Source organism: Lethenteron reissneri, chromosome 23, assembly GCF_015708825.2.
Source record: "Lethenteron reissneri isolate LAM-NWPU_2019-01 chromosome 23, ASM1570882v1, whole genome shotgun sequence".
Taxonomy (NCBI): Eukaryota; Metazoa; Chordata; class Hyperoartia; order Petromyzontiformes; family Petromyzontidae; genus Lethenteron; species Lethenteron reissneri.
The window spans coordinates 6,270,889-6,298,707 of record NC_083801.1 but is presented as its reverse complement, the minus strand read 5'-3'; the positions used below and the strand labels follow the sequence as shown (position 1 = coordinate 6,298,707).

General features: G+C 44.6%; 1 protein-coding gene across 5 annotated transcripts in view; it reads right to left on the bottom strand.

Annotated features, from left to right (window-relative positions):
• ZEB2 (zinc finger E-box binding homeobox 2) overlaps window positions 1-27,819 on the bottom strand; it is a 118,599-nt gene that overhangs the window by 36,768 nt on the left and 54,012 nt on the right. For 4 of the 5 annotated variants that reach the window (XM_061556973.1, XM_061556976.1, XM_061556977.1 and 1 more), the window contains exon 2: window positions 7,477-7,857. In XM_061556973.1, the coding sequence (XP_061412957.1) occupies window positions 7,477-7,857 (381 nt within the window). Of the gene's footprint in view, window positions 1-7,476; window positions 7,858-8,188; window positions 8,279-27,819 lie in introns of those variants that run through there. The other variant, XM_061556978.1, reaches the window with a different exon arrangement.

Sequence of the window (27,819 nt, the reverse complement as noted above, 5' to 3'; positions counted from 1 at the left end):
GTGGGGTTGGGCTTGGAGAGGTGGGGCCACCGTGGCCGGTTGCCAGGTCTATATTTACCACGCGGAATGTACGAGCAGGCGTTGCGCCGTGCCCCGCCTGACACTCGGGGCGTGACCACAACAGACACATACCCCCAGCGGAGCAACCTGGCATGGTGCGGTGCTGCGCCGTTTATCTCAAACAGACAGCTTAGCAAGCAGGCAGACAGACAGACAGGCTGATAGGCAGGCAGACAAACCGGCAGACAGACAGACAGGCTGACAGACGGAGTGATGGATGCACCTATACATAGATGTACAAACACACAGACAAATGAACTGATGACGTGGAAAAGTAGATGAACAGACTTGTGCATGAAAAACATAGTTCCAGCTTCTATGTGAAACTTTATGAGTGCAGTGGGTTTAATTGCACCCAATTAGGTGATTAGGGTCATATCCAAAAATCTGATGTTTGACTCCACTAATTCAGTGGGATTGGATTTTAATTATTGAGCAATAATTTGTTTTGCAATATATATAGACGTGATGTAAGAACAGCTAATTACATGCGTTTTTGTTGTTATTTATATAATATATAGGTTTTTTTTGTATCTAACAAAGCCTCACTGATTTGGAGGGTCATGCATTCAAATAGTGTATTGCATGTGGGAGGAAAACTGAAGTACCAACACAAAAACCTACCACCCATATGAATGGATATTAGAAGATGGAACAACAATGCAATTTGGCTTCATATTGCCATCAAAATGAAACCGCATCTCAAGACGCTGAACAATAATGGGTTCACGAACCCACCAGTATACTTCGAGCTATTTCCCAGCACGCAGCCCTGGAGTTTCACAAATCTGCGTGTGAACTCTGAACTATTTGCCTCCCAAGATATGGATTGCAGGTGTGCACTGTCACTCCACAGTACAGTAGTTAGAAAAGAATCGATCATTGGATTGAACCACGACTGTTGAAGTCTTTATCAATTCTAACATTATACAATGGTTCAGAAAGAAAACACATTTATACACCGCAACATTGCTCCTAAAGCCTCTGTCGATGATACTGCTGTCGCAATATATTCTGCATAATCAAATCACAAGAAAATTATATATATTATCTGACCAGAATGCATCTTTATTTTTCCGAGGTAACATTTCAATCCGCGCTTGCTCTGTCTGATTAACCAAGCCAATTCAGATCGATATCAATTCGATTTCAAAACAAACTGACAGTCCACACCGAGTCAGATTGCCGTGCCATGTTCTATAAGGTGAAGGTGCAGCCCTGAAGTGACTTGCTGACACCACTGATGGTGGAAGGGCCTCCGTTCTAAGGGCTCCTCGAGGGGATATTTCTCGCACCTCCAATTAGCACAGTTGGCTATGGACGGTGCAAAAGAAATTCAAACATGCACACACACATACACATTTGGCTTACTCCTCCATGCTGGCCAGCCAACTTGGAAGAGGTGGAAGTGCCCACATTTTACCCAACCACACGCGATCTTTCCGTCGATTGACTATTTGTGGTGTAAATTTCGATTTAAAGCTTTCGTGACTGCAGGGATTCCTATTATTGGTTATTTCGGTAAAGTCACGTAGAAGGGAAATAACAAAATAATAAAATAAAGCAATAAATTTATCACGACGTTTCGATCGCAACACAAGCAATCATCATGCTGTGGTTTTCACACCTGATGATGATTGCTTGTGTTGCGATCGAGAATTGTATTGTTTTATTTTATTATTTATTATTTCCCTTCTACGTGACTTTAACGAAAAAACCAAGAATATTTGTGGTGTACCCAGTTGTACTGCTGGGTCGACAAAGGTGGGGGTATTAAGAAATGTGCAATGTTGTTTCAACTGCCACGCCTAAGATTGAACCTCCAATTTCTGGACGACATATTTTATACGGTAAGAAAAAAACTCCCCACGTGACTGTGACAAGATTTCACATGACTTGTGCAATTTGAACGGGGTGCCCCTTAAATTCGAGTACTGTTGCCACTTGGCTACTTTGTATTAAGTCGAGGGTTCAATTCGTGCAGTTATCTCGTGATTATAAAAATACAAAACGTGTGCTTTGAAGTGGACGTTAAAGATCCCTTGAATTCATGTACATGTGTGTATGTGCCCATATCAAGCCCAACGCTCATAATTAGGAAAAGGCCTGTGAATGAATGTGCTGTGCAACAAATTAATTATTATACCTAACTAAGGTTACTCAGTTCTCTTTGCCAAAGTGATAATGAATTTCAATTAACTCTCGCTTGCCTAATTCAATCAACTCCTTTCATTGTGAGCAGATAAGAACCCATTAAGTCAACAATGTACTCATTAAATAAAGGATAGACAAATGTTAATTGAATACCATATTGTATTTACTAGTAATGATTCTATACATTTATTTTACGTGCGGTTCATTATAGGAAGGCGTTAGCATTCAGTTTAAAAATTTCGGAAAATGCGGTTTCATTTATTTCACGAATAATGTACAGACTCTCTCCTATCTCATGGCATGTACCTTTACAGATCTGTCCTCTCACACATAGAGACATTTCCATAGGCCCCACTGAAAATATCAAATCTACCGAGTTCTAAGTTTACGCCAACGTGTTCTCTATGTTCTGACCACCCCTTGAGAAAGCGACAACGGCGTGGCAGCGAAAGGTGAGAACACAACAGTGAACACGTCCACTGCCGGAGATGGACCGACAAGAAATCATCTCGTTCACAGGGGCTAAATGGGTTGTTGCATTGCAGGACTATGATGATGGCAGTGAAAAACAAGTAGCAATACTGGACTACCGATAAGTGCCTTGCCTTCGGTAATCTGATTCAACTATCGCACCACTTGGAGAGAGTTAACTCCCCAAAGCTGTCCTCGGTGAAGGGCTCAGCGACAGGCACCGGAGTGGGCGTACGGGATATTTACCACGGATCGCGAGACACAGCGACGCAAGACAAGGGAAAACAGGAGCTCCAAACTTAGACAGGCTGACGGACAGACAGACGAAACTGGCAGCGGCAACAAAAAAAAACACATAAACAAACGGCAAGAAGGCCCATTGGTGAATTATTATAATCAATGCTTTGACGGACAGACGCAGGTGCTCCTGGGTCGCTCGTGGCAGGCTGTGGGCGAGCGAGTTGTAGACGTCGTGAATAAACCCGTGAGCTGTGCTTCGCGGTCTGAGATGGCAAACGTGAGCGATGCAGCGGCAGAGGTACACACTCGGTGTACGCGCGTGTGATGGCACTCACGTTTTAAAACGCTTTTTTGGAAATAAAGTAAGAGTTGGCTACGTACGGTGCGAAAGAAGTTCAACATACATACGGAAACATGGCTTGTTATTATATGATTCAAAATGCACTTGGTTATGAATGTTAAAAGGAGCATCTTGGAGGGTTACACTCATAATGTGTTTTGTTCATCATAAAACTTGAAATGTAACATTGACAATTATACAATAAATTGTAAGTTCATATTATTTGGGTCTTTTGGTCAAGCCACTTAGATAGGAAAATAACCGAAAGACCCAAAGAATATGAATTCCTGCAGCCACGAAAGCTTTAAGTCAACATTAAAATTGTAAGTTGATCACTTTAGTTATACTAATGATGATACAAAGTCATTTACAGCCCCGTGCAAATCAACTGCTGGATGAAGGCCTCTTCAGACCAAGTCAGTTATGGAGGTTGTTTATCCAAACTTTACCACACTTGTGAGTGCATGTTGGTGAAGGGGGCAGACCTCAGGACTGTTTCAGATATCTCTGTCACTGATGTTAGCCATGGCCCGCAATTGGGCTCGGGTTAATAGGTATAAGAATAGGATTTTCGTTATGAATAAAGATGTAATGCTTGCAATTAATGTTTAGATAACATTGTGTGAAAATAAATGACGACATTTTAATCTAGCAATAGGAATAGAAGCGATATTAGTTGCAGTATTATAGTGCTGAAGTATTATTCCTTAAGAATTAAACCTCATAGATTAAATTACCACGGTGAAACGTGAGTCATCAGAGAACACTGTAAGAGACAGGGCTCGAAAAACCCAAACAGCCTTTATACTTAACGCTGGCACGCGTTTTTGTCCTCAGAAGCAATATATAATGTCTAGATTTGGTAGAACTCGAAATTGCTCACATAGCAACCTCACCAGCGTGAAAAATAAACAAACATGTTTGTGTACTCTTGTTCGTAGCGTTCCTGTAAATGTCAAAATAACTTTTACAATTCTACGTGAGCCGCATTAAGAGGCAGATTGCAATTACGTGAAAAATTAAAATGCGATAATGAGAGGATGCGTCGTCTACCTCGCTGTACTGTCTTCTCCTCGACGGTGCTCATTATAAGCCTTCGGATTTGTTTTCAAATAAAACACACGTGTCACGGCAACCCTCTATTTACATTTTAGTGACCTCATCCAATGGGCCCAGGATCAAGGAGTCTTTGTTTTTTTGCAGCACTGTATAAGTAAGTAAACAGTTTGTAAGAGCGAGTTCAATTGCGTGGGCACCAGTGAGAGTAATGGCTCTTTAAGACAGGAAAAATATCTTGTTTATCGTATGTCATCATCATCATCATCACCACGATCCATGGGCAGACAGGTCGTAGGTGTCCACTGCACATTTCGTCATTTGTTTCCAGCGTATGTACGTCTCAATATTGGCGCCCAGTCTAAATGTATTCCAATTTACAATTATTTATACGAAAACAACATCCTGCAATTTTAACAAATGTACAAGTTTAATTTCGTTGGCTTTTTTAATTCACGCATTTATCCTTGTCACAGTCTAAATCTCCATGTTGAACTTAGCAGTGGGATGATGAAATCTCCGTATAGAACGGTCACAAATACCATGCCTATACATCGAGACCTACTGTTGAACATAAATCCCAAAGCTCCAACCCTGCCTACAATGTTGAAGACTCCCTGACGTGGTTTGAAAAACGAGGCCAACGTTAGCCAATGCTATGGTCCAATACCAATGCAGTGTTTGTATATTATTCGTATATTACGTATTATTTGCAATGGTTGCACGTTTTGTTACAGTTTACGAGTAAAATATTGTTCATGGCTAAAGACAAGTGTGCGTGCACATGTACACAGGATGTACGTATATGTGTGCTCACTAACAGCTCTTGCCCCAACAGCATGTTAAAGGCTATTGAGGCTTACTTTATTTGTATATACAGAACATTTAGAGAACATAAATACTACATTTCTGCACAGGTAATGCCTAAATTCCTGCTGCGAATATCACCTTATCTCTTTTGGGTCAAGATAAGAGAGGTTCAGGAAGAAGACATAATACTTAGAATGACGAGAATATGAATCATGTGAAACCAGTTAAAGCAATGTTAAATCAATATATTAAGTAACGTTCAATCTAGATTTAAAATTCGAAGTTTTCGTGATTGCAGGGATCCATACTTTTTGGTTCTTTCGGTAAAGTCACGTAGGTATAAAATAAAATAAATTAAATCACGACGTTTCGGTCGCAACACAAGCAATCGTCATCAGGTGGGAAAACCACAGTAAGATTTAGTTTTCGTGGCAATAATTGGCACGGAGAAACCCTGCACATTCGCAGACCTACAGAGGCTTCCGTGTAATAATGTCCATATGTTTTAGCTGACCTTCGTGACAGACTGCAAACCTGAACTCCAGAAAATGAATTGCTCGTATTCGCTTGATAAAGTGAGCACATGTCTTCTTCACGGGTCCTGTTTACAAGCCAAGTGGCCAATATAATAGTGCAATAGTCAGGTTTAACTACAACCGGCATTATTCATACTTTACACATGTGGTTTGCATTACATGGACATCTCTTTTGGGAATAGTGCGGCCTTGTTCTGTGACCCCCACGGAGTTTTCAGGTGGGAACACTCGTCATTGTTTTAGTTTTAGAATGGGCATTACATTTGCGTGAGCCCAATGGGCTGTGTATGATGTGAAGTAACACGACAGCACACGGACAAAACAGAGTCATAATTATGGAAATGGCACCACAAGCCGAGTACTGCCAACAAAAAACTGAACCATCATGCAATGTTATTCTGTGTACAAGGACATGTCTTTCAATAGCAGGAATAGGTACATGGGCTGGGTGTAGCATTTGACAGATGCATTTCATTTATATCCCTGCTGCTGCTTCACCGAACATGTTAGTAAACTTAAAAAAGAAACACATTTTACCAAAAACGTTGATGCTCCAGTTACATTGAACGATGTTGTATCTGCATCTCAAAAAATAACCCTTGCATGTCGATAACATTTTATTTGTCAGACCGAATCTATAATTTCCAATTATGAATGCATTCTTTTTTTGATCTTACTAATTATAATTCAATTACAGCGCAATATGCAATGCTAGAAAATGCAAAAAGTCAGACATAATTAAGTCAATTTAGGATTCCAAGGTTTTTTCACCGCCATATAAAGAAACTCATGCAGTGTTCATCCATTGTGGAGGCCCACAGTCAGTGGAGGAGTTTTCACTTGGAGGCAACCTCTCCACAGGACACCCACTGTTGACTTCCGACAAAGAGATACTCATCGACGCGGCCGCGAGCGATGGTGGGTTTAGGTTGACCACGTACGAGGGATTTTGGCTTGCAACAATCCCAGAAACGAGCTGGGCACTCTTGATTGAACGATCTCCTGTTTTTTTTTTTTACGGTTGTGATCCCACTGGTACTTTCCCTTTTGAAAGGGCGACCCGGGTACAGCAGCTAAGTCAGGTTGCGTGTAGATATAAAGTGCAGCAGACACGACTCTGCCATAGATAAAACATGCACGACTCGGAGAGTTTCGGCAAGGTAAATTTCACCGCACCCCACAACAATTCGTTGATGAGACATCACCACTGTGATGTGGCCACCATCGCTCGGACGGTTTTGTGAGGGGGCCATGAGCCGAGTGATTAATCACATGCTACTCAGCTGAGAGGTGGCGCACAACTTTACTGGAAGTGAAACGGAGAGTGCCCAGTGGCACCCAGTGGCACTGAAGTTGGCGTGCTTCACACAATTGGAAGGTCATAAATCGATACGACGATTTGGTCGGCTTGACCAATCATCACTTTGGGGCACACAAGGTTCAAGTGAACGTCAACAGTGGTCATCATCATAATTCTACCACTTAATTCAATTGCCTCCATAAACTGCATATTCTTTGGTTATTTCTGTAAAGTCGCGTAAGATAGAAAAATAATAATACAAATTTAAGTCAATAAAAAAAAACCACGACGTTTCGATCGCAACACAAGCGGTCGTCATCAGGAAAAGGGGTTAGCCTCTAAAGGCAAACCGCTGATAAAGGTTCAGAGATGGGCGTAGCACAAGTGTGCATAGTTTAGACAAATTCAACCACCCGGTGTGTGCGCGCGACTCCCACCTCCCAACCCCCCCCCCCGTGCTCATTTGAGCAGCGAGACGCCGCCCGCCCGCCCCCCTGAGCGCGACTCACTGTAGTGAGGAGAGGGTTGTGCCTCTCTGCTTCTCCAGGTGTGCTGCGCGTCGCCGCCCCCACGCTCTGCCACCTCCCGCAGCACTGCTCCGGGGTCGGGGCTGGGGAAGCCCACCGCTCCCCCGTGGGTCGGCGCGGGGGCGCCCGTGGCCGCCAGGGCCGTGCTGCCCGGCTGCCCGTCCATCCCGGGCTCCTCGCCTCCTCTCGCCTCCACCTCGGCCGCCGCGTTCAAAGCCGCCGCCACCACCGCGGCCGGCGCCGAGGAAGGGGACGGCGGAGGCGACGGAGGCCCCGGGGCCGCCTCATCCTCGGCGATCTGCAGGCAGTCCTCCTCGTCCGTCTCCGATCCGGCGTCGATCACGCTCTCATAGCTCTGCAGCACTGCACGTGGAGAAGCGGTGGAGGCGGAGAGGGCATGGGTGGGGCGAGAGACACAGAGAAAGAGACACGGTGGCGATGAGAATTGGAGCGTTGACATCGTAGCGGCAGCCAAGGGAGAAAAGCAGCTGTGAGCATTACAGCCCATCAGAAACAAAAAAAAATTACATTTTCTAATCGTTACAATCTGAATGCAAACGCTGAAAGAATGCAATGTAACGATGAGCTAATTTTTTTGACTCTTGTATTTGTTAAAAATCAGGACCGATATTACTGATCCAAATTGCTGAGAACGAAAAGAGCTTTTTTTTGGCATGGGATTAGTGGCACCCACCCACTGTGCGCGCGCGTGTGTGCGTTGAGTAGGATGCGTTTCTCCCGTTCGCCCGGGTTTAAGAGAAGGGCATGCTCTGGCACAGGTCACACCATGGCCGTGGGCCACGTCCCTCAAAATCCCGCGTTGCTAAAAATATGTGGCGCCTGCAGTGCAGTTACTTCGGCGCGGTTACACGCAGCAAGGGCACGCGCATCCACTGCCCCCTCTGTGCTGCCACCACTCAGACGCACGCTAGCGCTGTTGACTCCTGCACAGAAAACCCTCTTGTGATCAGCGCGCCACGGCCAGGCTCCCACGTGCTAAAACTGGACGCAGGGCAACAGTCGGCGACTTGTGCTTTTCCTTCTCTCTCTCAAATTTTTGTTTCCCCCCTCCACTCCCCGACGCTAAGAACCAGACCCAACACAATTGGCGTCTTGTAGACACCGTGTCTGGGGCCATCTGTGTGTCCTGCCTGGCGGCGAGCGGCAACAGTATCACCATAGTCACAATAACAACAACAGGTCAGTGTTCGAGAACTGTCGCACGGAACCCCACAATCATTCCTTTCTTTTCGGATGCCCCATGTCGCCATGCCGAATTTCCATGCCGGAATCGATTTTCTTATTTTATACTTGCCCTCTTCCCTTTTTGTTGCAAAAAAAATACATATTATTTATTTCAAAGGCGTCACTGTTCTGTAAGGCATGTCTCTTTCTTAATTGAGAGGAATGTTCCTCGTAGGAAACCGGGATACATCTTGTGAACACAAAAAAGAGCAAAACATTATATATGAGCATATATCGAGAGATTGACACCTATATACACTTTGAAAAGGGTAAATAAGATATTAGCATCCAGTGGGATGTCAGCAAAGGTAATTCCCATGGAGAGACTGGTAAACCACCATGGGTATGCACAATTTAATTCATTCACTACCTCAGTGCAAATGTTCACGAACCCACTTGTTGTTTGAGCACCGACACAGGGTGATGTTGACCTCAACCACACCATATGACAGCAATGCAATCATTCTATTACACAAATTGTTACACAAATGATTCCATTACACATTCATTCCACAAATGCATGGAAAAGCATTTGGTATATATGGTGTAATTGATCCAAATGCACAGCTACAATTGCCAGGTAAACGCACATTATGAAGCAGAAAAATACAAGTTAAGTATTTACAGAGCATTAACAGAACATGATAAGAAAAGTGGCCATGTGATAGCAAGCACAGGTTTCACTGCATATTTTTTTGCAGGACCAGGAGAACCCATTGAAAGCACAGGCCCCTTTAATGCCACATTGTGTATTGCCAGAGCACAGAAAAGGGCAACTCATTGAATTTTATTTTCAGGACTATCATTCACATTTTAACACATCCCAATTTTCCCATTCACTCTAGGTACGAAAAAATAATCTCAACCTTATTTCGTTTCTTGAAAAAAAACCTTTACCGCATTTAGTCTACTGGCCTGGTAACGTGACACATTTTTCCAGTGTTCCAGATCACACCACGGATACCTAAACTCTGGACTAAAAACAAACAATCCGTTACATTTAAGGCTCGCTACTTCCTGCAAGCCCCCCCCCCACCCCCCCCTGACGCCATGCGCTGGGCTTGGTGAAGCTGTGGTCGTGGCAAAGAGCGCCGAAGCATAGTTTAAGTAATTCCCAGATCCGGAGCAAGGGGGCAAGAGCCCCCCCTCCCCGCCGCCCCCCCCCCCCCCAGGCTCTTTAATCTTGTCTGTCCCTCTCATAACGTCACCAAGAAAATATGCCCCTTTTTTTCATTCTAATTTTTTTTCATTCTGATTACGGGGGGGGGGGTGGGGTTCGCTCCCGATTGCAAGGCCATTATTTATTATTAAAACTTTTTTTTAAGAAGTTAAACATCTGAGCGCGTTTCAAGGATAAATGTCTGCCACTTATTGACTTTAATCTTTAATGTGCTCAATGTTCCGAGACACTGCAACAAAAATGACACTTTTAATAACTTTCTTCAGCACATTTAGACAAATTGGTTTTAAAAAGTTGGCACTTTCGTGTTGTCGCTGCGGCGTTATGTATGTTTTCTCGCAAAGGGATCGCAACCCAATTCGTTGTGAACATGAACGCTGACAAAAATAAATTTGCCAGCCAATTTAAACATGCTCTGTCCTTTCGGGGCAAATACTCAGAATCCGGACTTTTGCCAAAGCTCCTGCACAACATTTGTAGCGGCTACACTAATTGCACCGGTGGTAAAAATAACTATATAAATAAAGCGGCATATAAACATTTTATTAAAAGCAACAAATCACACTGCCTTTTGTAGGACCACACCCAAAGGCACGTCTTCCCTGCAACCCAAGCTTAAACTTGACTGCGAACTCAACGTTGTTCATGTTGTTGTTGTTATCGCTGGAGGAAAATGTTTTTTTGATACGATGCTTGAGCCCCATGGTTCCACTCCTCTAGTTTCCTCACCATTTAACCAAAAAAAATTGGTTCTTCACACCAGCCTACAGCTAGCTGGGTATGCCTCGATGATGATCCCTCGTGGTTATAAAGAGTGACCACGTGTCTCGTGCTGCTCGCTACCTTGAGCGCCCTTCTTCAAGGCGTTTTGGCAAAATATCTTAAGATGATTTGTCTTTTAGTTAGAAAAGTTGACTTATGTACAACGCTGCGATGTACTTTGTTGAATCAAAGGCAGTGGGGCGAGACGTGTTTTAGCCAATGGCAGGGCAGATTCCTGCAAAGGTCATAAGATTGAGGTATGGGGAACAATTTATCCATAATCTAGTTTGTGATTGCAATGCAGGCCACACTAGTGAAGGTGGCTGACGGTGAATACGATAATACTTGTACAACAATCATTATTTACAGCTCTTCATCAATCCTCTGCTAATTATTCACATTCAATCCAAGATATTGTCTGTGGTCATTGATTACAAAGTATAAGAAGTATAAGAAGGTTGAACACTACACCGTGGGACTGAAATTAGTCTGCTTTCCAAACACTTAGTGGAGCTAATAAAGGGTTAATGAGGCCTGCACCCAATCCCGAGACACTTTCCACCCCCCCACGACACCCCCTATCACCCCCTTACCCCACGACTCGCCCCCAACACTGACCCCAACCTTACGTCACTCCGGAACTATTTTGTTTTGGAAGCCGATTAATTTCCCCAAGCCGCCACCAGCCCCCCCAAAAAAAAAAGATGTGGAGATTTCCCTCTCCCTTTAGCCATTTTATCCTGGAGCGAAAAGATCCCTTCTCTCCCTCCCTGCAATAATGTTCGCTTTGTGTTCGGGAAAACCTCCCCTCCCTCGCAGTCATCTCTCTCAGACCCCCCTGTTTAAGCCCTGCCATCCGACAACTGCACAACAGGTGCAAATTAAAATTAAAACGGCCCTGGGCACGGTGAAAAAGATCCCGGTTTGAATACCAATGAGACGATCAGGAACTTTTTCCACCAGCCTAAACTTAACAGAGCAAGCCGGCAAGAGCACACAAAGGTGTAAGCCGGTGGGTCACAGCAGACCCACACACACACACACACGCGTGCGCGCGTGCGTGCGTGCACACGCGCACAATGTGGAGACCATGAATTGGGAAGAGCATGAATAACGTGAAAGAGAAATCTGCACCCACATGCATTCACACGGAACATACACGCGCGCTCACAAATGCACGCACTAACGCGCGCGCACAATCACGGCGCGATGCAAATAAAGACACCTCCTGAAAAATGTTACGCGCATCTGTGCGTGAATCCATTTTGGGGCTGCGCGACCGGCGCAGGCGACCGCTCACGCGTTGCACGCGTTGCGTGTGACGGTTGCGTTGCGTGTCGCCCGCACACGTGCAACATTCGGGTGCGCGTGGTGCGTGCGCGTTTGTGTGTACGCGCCCGCGGGGAACAGTGGCGCAGCGGTTAGCGTGCTGCACCGTGAACCCGGTGACCCGAGTTCGATTCACCGCTCACGGGCCAACAACGCCAGTGACGATTACCTGAACCGATCCTCGGCCTCCCCCAGGTTGACTCAGCCTCAAATGAGTGCCTGGTGCGGTGTGTAAGCATCACTACTAGGGAGACAAAGGCGACCAGGAGTGGTGCTGGCCACCCACCCCCTCTCGTGTGCCGTGCCGGCCTGAATAGGCACTCGCTAACAGCACTTGCCCCAACAGTCTGTTGAGGCTATACGGGGGATCTTTGTCGTTGTGGTGTCTGTGCACGAGCTCGCGTGCACGAGCGCAGGCTCGCCACGCGCGTGTGCATGAAGGTACACGGGCGCCTCCGTCCGCACAAGCTGTGTGGTCTTTTTTTTCTCTCTCTCTCTCCTTCCCCAAAACGACCCATGGGGTTTTGTTTGACCAACACGGTGCTGATTGTTCCGTAACCGCTTGTTTTTGAACAAAACCGGTGTTTGCGAACTTTTTGCTGATTTACTTTTTTTGTGTGTGTGTGTGCGCGCGCGCCCGCCTTTTGGGCCAGAGTCCCAGGGAGATGAGGAGGAGAACTTCCTTGCTGCTGCTGCTGCCCGGTGTGCAACAAAAAGCGGTAGTGGAAGAGAATGAGCATCGGACAGAAAGGCCCCCCCTCCCCCCGGTACAAGGGCAGCAGCTTGCGTGTGGTCTGCACACAGGCGAGACTTCTTCCAAACACAGTGCGATTTTCTTTAAGAAAACTTGGAAGTGAGCAAGTGATATTAATTTTGCTGACAGAAAGGAAAGTTTGAAATTATCTTAAACTGCCAGAAAATGAGAAAGTGAGGGAGCAGAGCCAAAGCATACAGTTTTCAACAGCTAAAATGTAAGTTTGAAACGAAAGGCGTCCAGAATTACATTACCAAATGGCATCATTGCTAATTGTTCATGAGAAAGGTATTATGCATTTATATTAATAAAGGTTTGCTTTCATTTATTTATACACTTTTTAAAAACATGTACATTAAAAGCTATGGGTTTCTCCATACTGCAGGGAGGTGTAATATTTTATGCGCAATGCGTTACTGTAATCAGATTACCAATTACTATACATTAGTCGTATCCTCAAATTTATTTTAGCGTGTGATCAGGATACCGATACTGAGCATGTACCAGATGAACATTGTGTGTGATGATTCAACGTAAATTTTTAAGCATTCCGAAATAATTAAAATAATAATGTGGCCATCTCTGCAGCTTATGTTAATTTAGGAATAGGCAGTAAACGCATATGAATTGCATTACAAAGTCAACAATTACTAGACATTGCCGTTAATTCTGAAGTGACATCAACATAATTCATGTCAATTTAAAGAAAGTAAAACAAGGTAATCAAGCATTGGAACCAGGTTACAATACTTTAAATGATGAAATATACAATTACATTAAGTTACAGTATAGTCACAGAATATTACATGGCAACATTTACTTATGTTGGGATATATAATAGGCATTAACCACCCAACTATACAAGTAAGTAAGCCGTACTTCAAAGAAATGCATACATGTGTTTCGTTCCGAGATCTGTACCTGCATCCCGTTACGTGACTCTAATCGCATGCTTAGCACTCGTTCAAAACGCAGCTCCGCGGAGCACGACGCATTTTATGCTGAAAAATTGCAGAGATGTATAATGAAATGGGGCTTTTACACGATCAGAGTGAGAGGATGCAGCAGCCACCCATCCCGATGCTCCTCTAGCGTGGGCGCGTTCCTCACAAAAATACTCGCCACGTCCAGAAGTACGTTTTCCAAACTCTGCGACGCCGCATCTCTCATTTCTAAGCTTTTGCAGCGTCTATGAAAATTCACGATTTGCAACTCGGCAACTGACTCATATTCCACTCCCCGTGAACTGAGCCACTTTTATTGAACTGCATTGCTCTCTCTCCGCTGAATTCGCTACCATCGTTGAGGCCTGCGTGTTTATCCACCGCTGACGCTCTGCGGGGTATCTCACTTACAGATTCGAAACGTAGCCGAGTGGGCCTTTACACGTGCGTATGCGGTGCTGAAGTGCATAAATGATGGTACCAACTCTGTAGGTGGTCCTCTTTGGGAGCAGCAGTGATCGCCCGGCTCGTCATCATTTGCTCGTCTTTAAAACGTACTGGCCAACTGGGGCCATAAACGTGGAAGGAACGAAACCTGACGAGCAACGCTCAGTAACCCGCCCCGCCTCCTCCGTGTGTGCAAAGATACAGGTCAGGGCATCCCTACAACAACAACCTCCCTCAACTTACCTGACACAGAGTGATGCCTCTGATGAGCTCTCCCCCCTGCCCCATTACTCACCTCCCCCCCCCCCCACTCCCCTCTGTCTCCATCCCTCCAGAAGTAAACCTTCCGTGAGACTAACAGACCAAGGCACATGCCCTTTTGGCTCTTGCCGTAATGTGGCTCCGACCACAGAAAACACAAGGGTCTCCGTAAATGTCACTCACACTCTCTACAAATCAAAATTGGGCCTCGTGTTTAATTATACGATTCGGCCGGGTCACGCCGTGGTTAGACCGCTTCACATGCCGGAGGTCAATTCCACCCATTATCAACGGGCAGTTGAAAATACGGGTACTACTTTTGTAGGAAGCCAGCAGGCATTCTTTGGAAAGACTGTCCCTTTCCATGGGAATGTGGACGTTCCGCAATTGGTTTCAAGATGGATCGAGGAGGGCACTTTGACTTATTTCACCTAATTCTATCAACGGAGAATTTTCCAAACGCCCAAGTTCGGCAATGCCCCATACAGCAGCATGGCTCAGCTTCCTACATGTTCCGTGTTGCCACCAAATGTGTACAACTTGCATTTCTCTCATTTACATAGCAGGCGCATTGTGCGGCAAGTCATGTCAAACTTAAATATACACAGACTAGAAACTGCAGGGAATATGGCTCTTGCTCAAGCCGTCATTAGGAGTAAGGAAGTACATTTGCACTTCTGATGGCAATGCATTTTGCTTCTACCCCTTTGACCATCCTGGCAAAAAAAAAGAATGGTAATTGTCACGAGCTATTAGGCACTTCCAATTCATTTGAAAACAGAGAAAGTGAGTCAGAAAGGACAGAGCCAAAACACCTAATCACAGACAGACTCTCCCTGCCAGGCAGAATTCGGGAGACGTTAAATTAGGAGCGTGTACATTTGAACTGCCGCTTGTAGATCAGCTTGGAAAAACACGCGGAGGAAGCACGCGCCACACACGTTAAGAGAAACAGCAGCGGTCTCCGCAGCAGCATCAGCAGCAGCAGCGGCGATCATCTGCGGCTGCTACAGTGCGTCCCTAGTGCTTCCGCAGGCACTTAATGTAAGTGTAGTTTATTTTACCTATGCCGGCCAGAGGCAACCTCCAGCGAAAGAGTTTTTTTTCCGCTGCTCCCACTTCTGCCAGCCGGCCCACCCGCCCTCGGGCACGCAAGCGCGTAGACACGCGCTTACGTGCCCGAGGGCGGGTGGGCGCGCGATGTCTTGACGCGTGGGCACAGATCCTTTCACATGGTCAGACGCAAGCATGCACACCGTTTGTCAGAGGTGGGACAAAGTCATTGTCATGCAAGTCCAAGTCGAGTCTGAAGTCATCAAATTCATGACTCGAGTCTGACTCGAGTCCAAGTCACATGACTCGAGTCCACACCTCAGAGGTGGGACAAAGTCATTGTTATGCAAGTCCAAGTCGAGTCTGAAGTCATCAAATTCATGACTCGAGTCTGACTCGAGTCCAAGTCACATGACTCGAGTCCACACCTCAGAGGTGGGACAAAGTCATTGTTATGCAAGTCCAAGTCGAGTCTGAAGTCATCAAATTCATGACTCGAGTCTGACTCGAGTCCAAGTCACATGACTCGAGTCCACACCTCAGAGGTGGGACAAAGTCATTGTTATGCAAGTCCAAGTCGAGTCTGAAGTCATCAAATTCATGACTCGAGTCTGACTCGAGTCCAAGTCACATGACTCGAGTCCACACCTCAGAGGTGGGACAAAGTCATTGTTATGCAAGTCCAAGTCGAGTCTGAAGTCATCAAATTCATGACTCGAGTCTGACTCGAGTCCAAGTCACATGACTCGAGTCCACACCAGTCAGAGGTGGGACAAAGTCATTGTTATGCAAGTCCAAGTCGAGTCTGAAGTCATCAAATTCATGACTCGAGTCTGACTCGAGTCCAAGTCACATGACTCGAGTCCACACCTCAGAGGTGGGACAAAGTCATTGTTATGCAAGTCCAAGTCGAGTCTGAAGTCATCAAATTCATGACTCGAGTCTGACTCGAGTCCAAGTCACATGACTCGAGTCCACACCTCAGAGGTGGGACAAAGTCATTGTTATGCAAGTCCAAGTCGAGTCTGAAGTCATCAAATTCATGACTCGAGTCTGACTCGAGTCCAAGTCACATGACTCGAGTCCACACCTCAGAGGTGGGACAAAGTCATTGTTATGCAAGTCCAAGTCGAGTCTGAAGTCATCAAATTCATGACTCGAGTCTGACTCGAGTCCAAGTCACATGACTCGAGTCCACACCTCAGAGGTGGGACAAAGTCATTGTTATGCAAGTCCAAGTCGAGTCTGAAGTCATCAAATTCATGACTCGAGTCTGACTCGAGTCCAAGTCACATGACTCGAGTCCACACCTCTGCCGTTTGTCGGTCGTACACGCGCCTCACGCGCGCACGAGAACGCGCAAACCCATCCTTGGCGAACTCGCGCACTCACGGGGTTGCTGAAACGTGAAAACAATCATCATTTTCAGCACCATTTCAATACACTGTTGTATGAAGGCCTCCCCCACGCTGTGTCATCGTGAGGCTTTGTTTGACCATACTTAACCGTGATGCTCAGGTGGGGCACCAATTATTTTAGCTGTGGAATTAACTTGGATGCCTGCTACCAGGCTCGCAACGAAGTGTGCAATCCACTACGCTACCACTCGTTTACACTCACGCACACAGTGATGCACACATACCGATGTGCACAGAGCTGAATGTGCATATAGTCCTATTCGTGTGTGTTAACATGCATACACACATACACAGATGCTCTCAAATGTACAGAACATGCTCACAGCTAAACATCATCCCCTCTCTCGCATGCACAACCGCATATGCACACCCCTCTTAGGTACGCACAGACAACATTTGCCAAGTGGTGTCAGTGAGCGTCTATTAAGGCTGCGACTATACGAGGGAGTGGAGTTGTCAGCACCACATACGGCTGCCTTAGTTTCCCCATGTGCTAACTCACCATATGAGGTATTTACTGAAGCATGAGTTTATCTTGGGGATGCCAAGGGCTGGTTCGGATATCCTGTACTGCCGCTAATGTTAATGTTAGATTCCGATCCAGGTAGCTGTGATCATAGCACGGAATGCCAGCAACTTTACCTCCAATACACACACACAAGGATTCTTCTGGCTACCTTTGTCTCCCCAGTGTTGATGTTTATATGCCCCACCAGGTACTCATTTAGGGCTGACTTTACCAACAGAGGGCCCATAATCACTTCCGATATCACTCCTTACTCTTATAAGGTATGGCCAGGAATCGAACTCAGGTGGCCCAGGTTCGTTGTGCAGTGTTCAAACCACTTATCGACCACCTGCACCCCCTCCACCCACACATGTAGAGTTAAAAGGCTTTTTAAAAATGTTTTAAATGGGTCTATCGGTGCTTCCATGCATGTGGTGATACAGAGTGAAACGATAGCCGTGCAAATGATTGCATTACGGGCATTTTTCAATTATTACCTGATATTTGCAACAACTGCTCATGTACGCATTACCAGTCTGGATGGCCCTCCGACCACAGAGAGAGGTGATGTCTCTTCGAGAGACTGACTCGTGGCTGGCACAGAGCCAGGCCTTTCCTTTTGTCGGGCTGGGGGCGGGCAGGGCACTAAACAAATTAGGAGCAGCATTGTCTTTCTGAAATAAGCAGTTTGTTATTTGAAAATAAAAAAAAGTTGTTTGTATATACTGCACATGTTTTTTTTTAAAAGGGCACCTGCAAATCATTGCGGGTTCTTTTTATTTAAGGCAGATCAAGTCACACGCTTAAGGAGCCTTTAAGCCCCTCGAGTTCTGTGTTGAGGTCACTTGGTTCTGTAACTGATGCAAGCGGTGGTTTATCTAGTGGTGGCCTATGCCCGGCTCATATGTATTCATACCTGCCATAAACATGTCCAGTATATATGCCCAACACAAACTATATTTAATAATACAGTATTACGTTTTATATATGTATAGAAAGCAGTACGGTTAGCTTTTAAAAATTGTACGTGAAAAAAAATCGTCAGCCTATCAGATGTTGTAGGTCCGAAAGGATCTGATTATATCAGGTCTGATCTGACTTGAATCAGCAGGATAAAAACTCACAGCATTCGCTCCATAGTATTTCAATCACAAGCAGCAGACATCTCCTACTAACAGAGGACATTTTAACGTAAACAAATCCACAATATATCTACGAATGTCATCACAATGTAAAAAGCTGTCTCCCCAACCCACTGGACTGAGCGCACTTCCCGAAACTTTCGCCCTGCACATCTTCACCTTGACCACACGCCCGCCTCGCCCGTGCACAGAGGAGGAATCGCGTCGTTCTCTCCCTACGACCTTTAAATGGCACCCCCCCCCCCCCCCCATTAGCACTCAACACTCCACGCCTCCGGTTAGCACGGTCGGCTACGTACGGTGCCAAAGAAGTTCAACATACATACAATGAGCAGCTCTTCCACCCCCGTCGCCGTTCACGCCTCACGATTATTTCATACTCGAAGAAAACGCAGAATGTACAGACTCCTGCAGCGTGCGGTACGCTCTGCACAGGTAATTGAACATTTATTTCACACGCATTGGGGAACGACGTAAGCAGTGATAAACAAGCACGTGGGTGTCATTAACACGGCCTCACAACAGAACATGTATGGAAGGCTAACGTTTCGGGTTATAGCCCTTCTTCAGATTAGAGAAGGAGCGGAGAGATTAACTGACATGTAGCTGTAAAACACAATTCTGAGTGTGTTGCTTAATAAGCTCTAAAGAAAGGTGACGTGGTCAGTTTTTTAATTAAATATATTCAGTTTCCCACTTACATATTGATAATTATCGAACAAACTATAAGTGTCAAAGATACGTAAACCGTTGTTTATTAAAATATTCTGCATTTACCTGCAGGAGTGACAGCCTGCACAGTAATGAAGTACATTTGCAAAAGCACCCCGTTATGTTCGGACCATCATTTATCTCACACATTAGAGCGAGCACCCATCGCGAAGATGGAGCGATCAAATCAGCCCCTGTTCAAAAGCTAGATGAGAGTGTTGTATCAGTCTGACCATGACAGAAGGAGACAGCGAGGGACGGCATTCATACAGCAGTGCATAGACCACAGCTGATGATTATGATGGAGTTTTGTTTTGTTACCAGGAAATACTAAGTACTAGTTATTATTGATGGATACATTTGCCGTTGGAGTTAAGAAAATTGAGCTCTATCAACTGGACAACGAGACCGTGTAAGATCATCTTGCAATGTCCGTTGCATCATTCAATCAAGTTCAACTTTTTTTTTTGACTACCATAAATCTGCTTCTGAATCAAGCAAATCATGTCCCCCTCGTGTGTACTAACGAGTTTACATTTGTATCAGCTATCACACTGTACATACTCTATTTAAAAATCGACGAAGGTTGGTAAGTTGATATATGCGGTTATAATGGTATGCATGTACTGTAGGTAAGTAAGATAAATGTGTGTTGGTGTACCTGGGTATCTCATGAGATAAACACATGTTGAGGTAGTATATGGATAGTTAATAACATTACTACTACTACGGCTACATTAAACAGGCAGACAATAATGTAATCAGGTAAGTCATCGTGAAGGATAGATGGTAATTGAGTTCAAATCGTGAAGTAAAAAATTCCGTGCACAACTAAAATTGCTGCCTCGGTGAATGCACGCATGAAACAACTGGCTAATGTAAAGCAAGGACAGGGTTGTTGTTTTGTTGCTTTTACTGCTGCCACCGAGAGAAGAGAAATAAACAAACAACAACTTCTGGAGCGCATTCGAAAAACCACTTCGATGAGGGTATCGCACTTGCGGCCGAGGCCTCCGTCTGACACAAGTGGCCGCCTTGCCGCACTCCATTTAAAGACGCTCTCCCGTCACCCTCGGTGAAATTCCCGAGGGAGGGCTGTCAGCTGAAACGTCGACGCCTTCCGTTCCCTCTCCCGTGGCAGTGACACGAACCGACGCTGCAGCTAAAGCCGTCGCGTGAAGTGTGCATACCATCGCGAGCCAACGCGGACTTGGAAGACAACTTGTACGCCAAGTGTGAGGGTGAAACAACGTGATACTCGCCCAAAAAGAGCTTTTTTCTTTTTTTGTTAAACACACACAAAAGAGTCAGCCTTTTGGAGAAGCGACACTGAGCACTGACCAAGTAAACAGATCACACTATGTAACACAATTTTTGTTTCCCTGGTACTAAGTGTTTTTTTTTATTTCTTATGCCTAAAAGGTATTTTTAAATGCTTTTATTCCCCACAAACTTTGCTTTTGTGACCAGGACTTAATGTGCAGGAATGACACAAATGCACACGTTTTCTCATTGAAAATAGGTACAATTCAAAATATCACCGTCCGGGTCACAAAGTTTGTGGGGAATAATAGCCATTTTCTGCACTTTTGAGGCATAAGCCATTAGGAAATAACACTTACTACCCAGGAACAAAAAACATGTTTTTTGTTACACAGTGTCATCAAGGGGGACGACTGCATTCACAGCGGTGCACAAGCAATCGTGGTGGAGGGCTTACATGTGTGTGTGTGTCCCCTCTGAACATCCTCAAGCGAGTCAGGCGCTCATGTACACAGCGACTCGCCTGTGCCATTCTGCCCTCATCGATGCAACAATTGGCAATGGCTTGTCGACACGTACGCAGCACCTTGGTGCACCGGCTACCCAGGGATTGTTAGCATGTGGCGTTGGAATGCAGAGTACGTGTACGTAGCGTGTGGGTTAAGCAATGTGCGTCCGCGAAGTGGCGAAACTGCTGCCAGTTATGCACGCGGATCGGGGCGGGGAGGCTGGCTGCAGTGCCCGGAGTGGAAGTGCAATTGCGCCACAAAGCCACCACCGATTTGAATAGTTTCGTATCGATAAAGCGTCCTCCCTCCGTTTCACTTCCTGCACGCTGTAGCGCAATGATAAAATCTCAGTCTGCGTCGTTTAGAGTAATGGGGGGGAGGGGGGGGGGTGATACGCGGAGATTCGTGTTGAATGGCGTTTTGGTTCCAATGTGGCGGGCTGTATTTCACGGGGCAGACGTTTGTTCACCGGCGTGTGATCCAAATGGCCACAAACGCAGTGTGTGGAGGAGGACTGAATGCGCCATCTTCTCCCAAGACATAACTGATGTAATGTAGTGCACGGTTCGTGTATCTGTCATGGCATTGCTTCACCCACCTGGTCTGTGCCAATTTCTCCTTCACCAAATTGCCAACAGGTGAGAGCTGGCACACAGGCAATGAGCTACTCTGCCACCGTGGTTTATGTTAAGCGATATTCGTCAATGCAATGTCAAATGTTTAACTATACTGCACTATACTGCATTCTGCATTAAAGTGAATACACAGATTACTGCACGCGTTCATTTGAGTCTCAATGTGTTTTTGTACAAAGTGAGGATTTTAGAAAAACTGGCTTTAAAATTACTTCTGCATGATAGCGTAGGAGCACGTTACTGGTGCTTGTGAAAAACGTATAAATGAGGGTGAGTTATATAGAGCCCCAATTCAATAACAAATGTCTTCCTTGCAAATTCCACAAATAGTAAATTTATAGACAAGTAATTCCAACCAAAACTTGATAACAATTTGCCAATTTCACTGTCATTGTCAAAGTGTTTCCCCGACAAAATAAGTTATTATGCAGCGATCAAATGGAAGAAATACCAAGATTCCCATGGCAGGGACCAGTTTTTTCAGTGGGTGATCACAGTGCCACTTATTTTATTGGCCCCAGGGCAATGACAAGTTGAGTTCAAACCCTGACGAGTATCTGAATTTGCCAATGTCCGATAGTTGGTCAGATGCTGTGCTCATAGCGTCACACAACTGCTTACATGCCCATTACTATATATGCTCCATATACAGATTTACATGTACATGCTGCACATAGAGGCACATGAATGAAAGGACAATAGAGTTACACCTAAGCAGTGTCATCTGTGGAAACTGCACCCCAGTAATGACCAATCCCCCCCCAAGCTCACAGTCAAAACATGCAAAATGTAGCTCCTGGCAAGAGGCCCTGTGCTCTGTTGGCGAGAGAGGGAGTTGGTCAAAAGGAGGAACTTCGCAATTCCTTCCCAAAATGATGTTGCGCAAGTGTTTTTGTGAGTGTGTTCGGAGAACAGGGCAGTTTGGTGGGGAAGAGAGTTGTTGAGAAGGTCGAGAGCAGTGGAGCACTGTGTAACTCCTGCACTTCTTTTTCTGTGTTTGCTTTTGTGCTGAATCGCCACAGGTGGTTTTGGCCCATTTGAAACTCGACCACCACAGAATACACCACCCGGTTGAGTCGCAAGTTGCACACCCATAGAATGACCATTCAGGCATCCTGTTTTGAACACTTTTTGTTACCGTTATTATTTGCTTCAACACAAGTAGACCCACGGTTAATAGTGGGTTGGATGCCTTGATGAAGTACAACCCAAGTGCTCTTGGTTATCACAATCAAGATTTTGTACCATGTGTTTAGGTTATAAGTTCAAAAGACAAAGTGTCTATATTGCTCAAATTAACAGTTGGGCAGCCCTAAGCTCGGCTGAGAAAAGTTCATATTCTTAATACAGGGGTCATGTTATCCACAGGACAATAAATCGTCAGGTGTCTGGTGTAAAAGTCAGTTATTATATCAATGCATATATATTTGTAAAAAATGCATTGATGGAGGCAATATTATAGCTCCGCTTGATTTACTATATTTTATATTAATGTTAATATTAAATTACCTTTGAATAGCACCTTTCTACAAGGTACCCTAAGCGCTAAGAGACAGTCAACTTGACGAGTGTCTTGTTTTGCAGACTGTGTCAGAGGCACACGCACTGCAGCATGCATTGCCAAAAACACACACTGATATGTCAAGAGTGTCACAAGCATAGTTATTTTCAAGCACCTATTGATCGCAGAATGAAACGGTTATCAGTACATTTCGATTTAAAGCTTTCGTGACTGCAGGGATTCATCTTCTTGGTTCTTTCGGTAAAGTCACGTAGAAGGGAAGTAATAAAATAATAAAAATAAAACATAATAAAATAATTCTCACGACGTTTCGGCCACAATGTCTGAATGACGCTGTCGCCTCGACAGACCTGGTTTCACCTGAGGACGGCTGCTTGCGTTGTGGCCGAAACGTCGTGAGAATTATTTTATTATGTTTTATTTTTATTATTTTATTACTTCCCTTCTACGTGACTTTACCAAAAGAACCAAGAAGAGGGTTATCAGTACCTTTGGAGACAGAGCTCACTTTTATAATTTGAATAAGGCAAAAGCTCTCCGTTGTGCCATTCGGGTTGTACCGCGTGTTGGTGTCATAAATGTCCAAATGATGGGCCACTTTGTTGAGCTATCATTTGTGGCCAGGTCGCTTCTGAAAAATAAGTGAATACCTCAGCGGGCTCTGCCTGCTAGGATGCTAATGGTTTAGGTCAATTTGCATGTGTTTGGGTGATTTGTTTACCTTTCTTGTACTTTTCACTAAGATCATGTTTTTTGTACTGTTTGTTGTTGTAACGTTCTTACCTGCCCCTACTGAATATCTGTGAAAAAATCTTTACAGCTCATCGGATTCCTCCAGTAAAAATATATATTCTGATTCCGTTTGTCGTGGTGTCTGACGTTTCAGGAACTCACAGCATGCGGAGCGAAGCACCGGACGTCTTGCCAAACGATGCGCGGTACAACCCGAAAACCCATCGGAGATCTTAACGGCGCCGCCGCCGCGATAACCTACACAGTTGAAGGTGGCGATGTTTTGACCATGCGCGGGTTGAACATTCGCAGCAGGGACCCACCATTCTCTAACCATTACCCGGCCTGTGACCGCATTCGCAGAGTCAGGATCCCGTGCGTGGCTGCACACTCCGCTAGTTGGTGCCAACATCGGTAAGTATGCTCAAGGTCACGAGTTCGATTACTGGCAGCAGCACTGTCACGCCTTGGGCAATTCAAAAATGCCCCGTCTGTTGTAAATTTCGTGGTATATTCATGTTGCATCACTTGGAAGAGTGAGTAATTCTATGCCACTTTCGTTACCGCAAACCGAGAGCTGCAGCTATCTATACCATTGAAAGAATCGAGTATTGATATATATATCAATGAATGTTTTAATCAATAGAATTATAATAATTAATTTCGCCTAAGACATAGTTGCAATAATACTCATATACTAGTAGACACTGTAGCACAATTACACGAACAATAAAAAAAAACAAGTACAAAACGTGTATAACACTAATTCCAACTTCAACAGTGACTAAAGCAATAAGACTCGATCTGAACGATATAAATCATGTAACATGAACCACTATGCAACACATAGAAACATTACGATGACTTTGACTATCACAGCACAGTAAAATCAACACTGCAAAAATATGCTTTCAATAAGAAAAATGTATTGTGCTTTTACATTTTTGTAAGGATAATCATGCAATAGTATGACCAACAATAATTGAACAATTGTATCATAACACTGCAATAACTAGTTTCAACGTCACTATAACAAGCGCAAGACCACTGCTGCAAAGTGTAACACTGACAATATAAATGAGTTACTGTGAATCGATTATATTATAACAATCTTAATTATGTAAGCGCAAAAATACAATAACAGCATACCATTAGCCTATGGGGAAAAAACACAAAAAACATTTGTCAATAACACTGTAGCCTTAAAATATATTTTAAAAAATGCATATACAATAGGCATCGTTGTGGGCAATGGACATTCTTCCTAGCACAATTGCCTACACGAGGTGGAGGATTTGACATCCTCATCGCTATCACTCATCGTCACCGTGCCACGCTGGGCATGATTTAATCCATTAATCGATTATTTAAAACTGTTGATTATTTTTGTGTAACGTGATTGATTTAACCCATTCATAATTCCAGCACTGGGCAAACCACGAAAGCGAAAATTTATCTGCAACTATATTGCAGGGCTGATAAGATGAGGACATTTTGGAAAGTCAGTGGCAGTGTTTGTGCTGTGCAGAGATGGAGATGAGCTCTGCACAGTGCTCGGGTGAATGTAGAGACTAAAAACCTTTCAAAACTAAGTCAAACATTTGCTCCTCTCCACCCCTAAAGCAGTCATCCAGAAAAAAAAAGTGTCACTGTTCCTAATCACATTCACCTGTTGAAATGGAGCCAGGTTTTGGCCAATATTTGGCAGAAAAATAACCCAACACCTATAAGGTATAATGTTTTATGCTAATTTTAAAACCTATCCATAAAACGGTAAATCCATGTATGGCCACTTACAAATAAATGTTATGTTTATCTTCATGACCTTTCACCCAGTTCTAAATGAGATGCCGTGGTTCTTGGAAACAACATTAATATATCAATTGGGAGAAGTTAAAATACCATTGGTGGCTTATCTGCAGACAACTCGCCCACACCTACATTGCTAAATTGTTCCCAACCCTTCCTTTCAACGAGCCCACATCACCTCTCATCTATGGTGGCAGGTTATCACGGGTAGTTTTTCCCCACACGCTGTAGTGCCTTGACCTTACATGCACCCACACCAGTGGTTAATTAAATCCTCTGGATTCACCACTGATTATAATGAGATTCGCCTGAAGTTTAATTGAGAGTATTACCTTTTTGAGAACACAATGCAGTTAATTTATGTTTACAAATGCAGTCAATACAACTCTGCTGCTGTGCTGCAAACGTCTGCATCGTGTATTACTGCACAATAGAAGTGTCCAACATATTCCACATGTCTTCAAGATTAGATGCATTCTTCCACGAGGTTTTTTTTTTGTTAGAGGTAAGCCAGGTAACTGAAGCAGCGTTGGCTATACCCACACCAAGATAACTGGAGCACCACACAGCAGAGATCCCAGGTTCAAATCCTAGGTCAAATGTGCGCTAGGATAACTCGCCTCTAAATTGGTGGCCCTGAACCAGTGGTGGAAATTCGACATTCCATTGGCGGAGTTCATTTATCTTTAGAATGACAGCTGTTGACTCCGCACACCGCCGCAATGGGTGAGTCGAACGTGGACTGAAATTAAACTCCAAATCTTCCTCCTCGAAGCGGAGCACTCCCGGCACAAAACGTAATTTTAAAACATCACTTGTCTGCACGGCTGAAATAGCTGTGTGGTGATCATGTACTACAGTATAGGCTCTTAAAGGGGGTTAGAAAAAGGGCCTAAGATTAGAGAAACCCTGTCTGGAGTGTGTGTATACAACATGAGGTGTGGCTTTGCTGTTCAGAGGGTGCTGAAATGACAATTTAAAAAAATATATGCTCTACGTGTAAATGTTAACGGAATAAAACAGATGACTCATGTTATAAACTCGTAATGCAAAGGCGCTTGTGACACTACACCTGGCATGTGACTCTGAATGTAACAGCCATGTGACACACTACTCAGAAGCCTACGCCCACCTTCCTGTTTTTAGCGCGTTTATAAGTGGATAGGGGTGGGGGGGGAGAGTGTGGGGGCAGTGGGGGAGGAGGTGTGATATCTACCCCAGAACAGAGCCCCCCCCTCCCCCCCAGTGCTTACTCTGGGTCTCCAGCACGAACTCGTGTCAGTCCCTAAAGCCAACCTTCAATGAGCCCTCCCGTTTATATTTAATAAGTTTACTCATTACTTCAAGTATGTTCCCCGGGCCTCCCTCGCATCAACGCGCGGCACGCTCAGGCAATAAGTAGAAGTGGCTACTTTGTGTGTAGTTTGCGCATGGTATGACAAGTCAAACTGGCAGGCAGGGGTGATGGCCGTTGGTTGTTTTTAAATATTGCTGTGCAAACCTCAAGCCAAATTTTGTGCATTGAAACTAGTGTGGTTTTTGAGATGTCACTCACGGACACAATTGGTTTAGTGAACAACTTTACTGTATCCGATTTAAAGCTTTCGTGACTGCAGGGATTCATCTTATTGGTTCTTTCGGTAAAGTCACGTAGAATGGAAATAATAAAGTAATAAAAAAAACATAATAAAATTACTCCCACGACGTTTCGGCCACAACGCAAGCAGCCGTCCTCAGGTGGAGAACAGGTCTGTCGAGAAGACAGAGTCTGTTCTCCACCTGAGGAGAGCTGCTTGCGTTGTGGCTGAAACATCGTGAGAATTATTTGATTATGTTTTATTTTTATTATTTTATTATTTCCATTCTACGTGACTTTACCGAAAGAACCAAGAAGATGCACTTTACTGTAGTCAATCAAAGTCATACGAGTCAGTGTTTTATTGCATACAACAACAATTGGGGTGGAACGTAATGATAATATTTCTCTGTCTTTCCTGAGAAAAGCCTTGCTGGACATTTTTCAGGAGAGTCCTGTATCGGAGTGTTTGACCAATTCCCGTTAATGAGTACATGGCATGTGGGAGAAAACTAGAGGACCAGG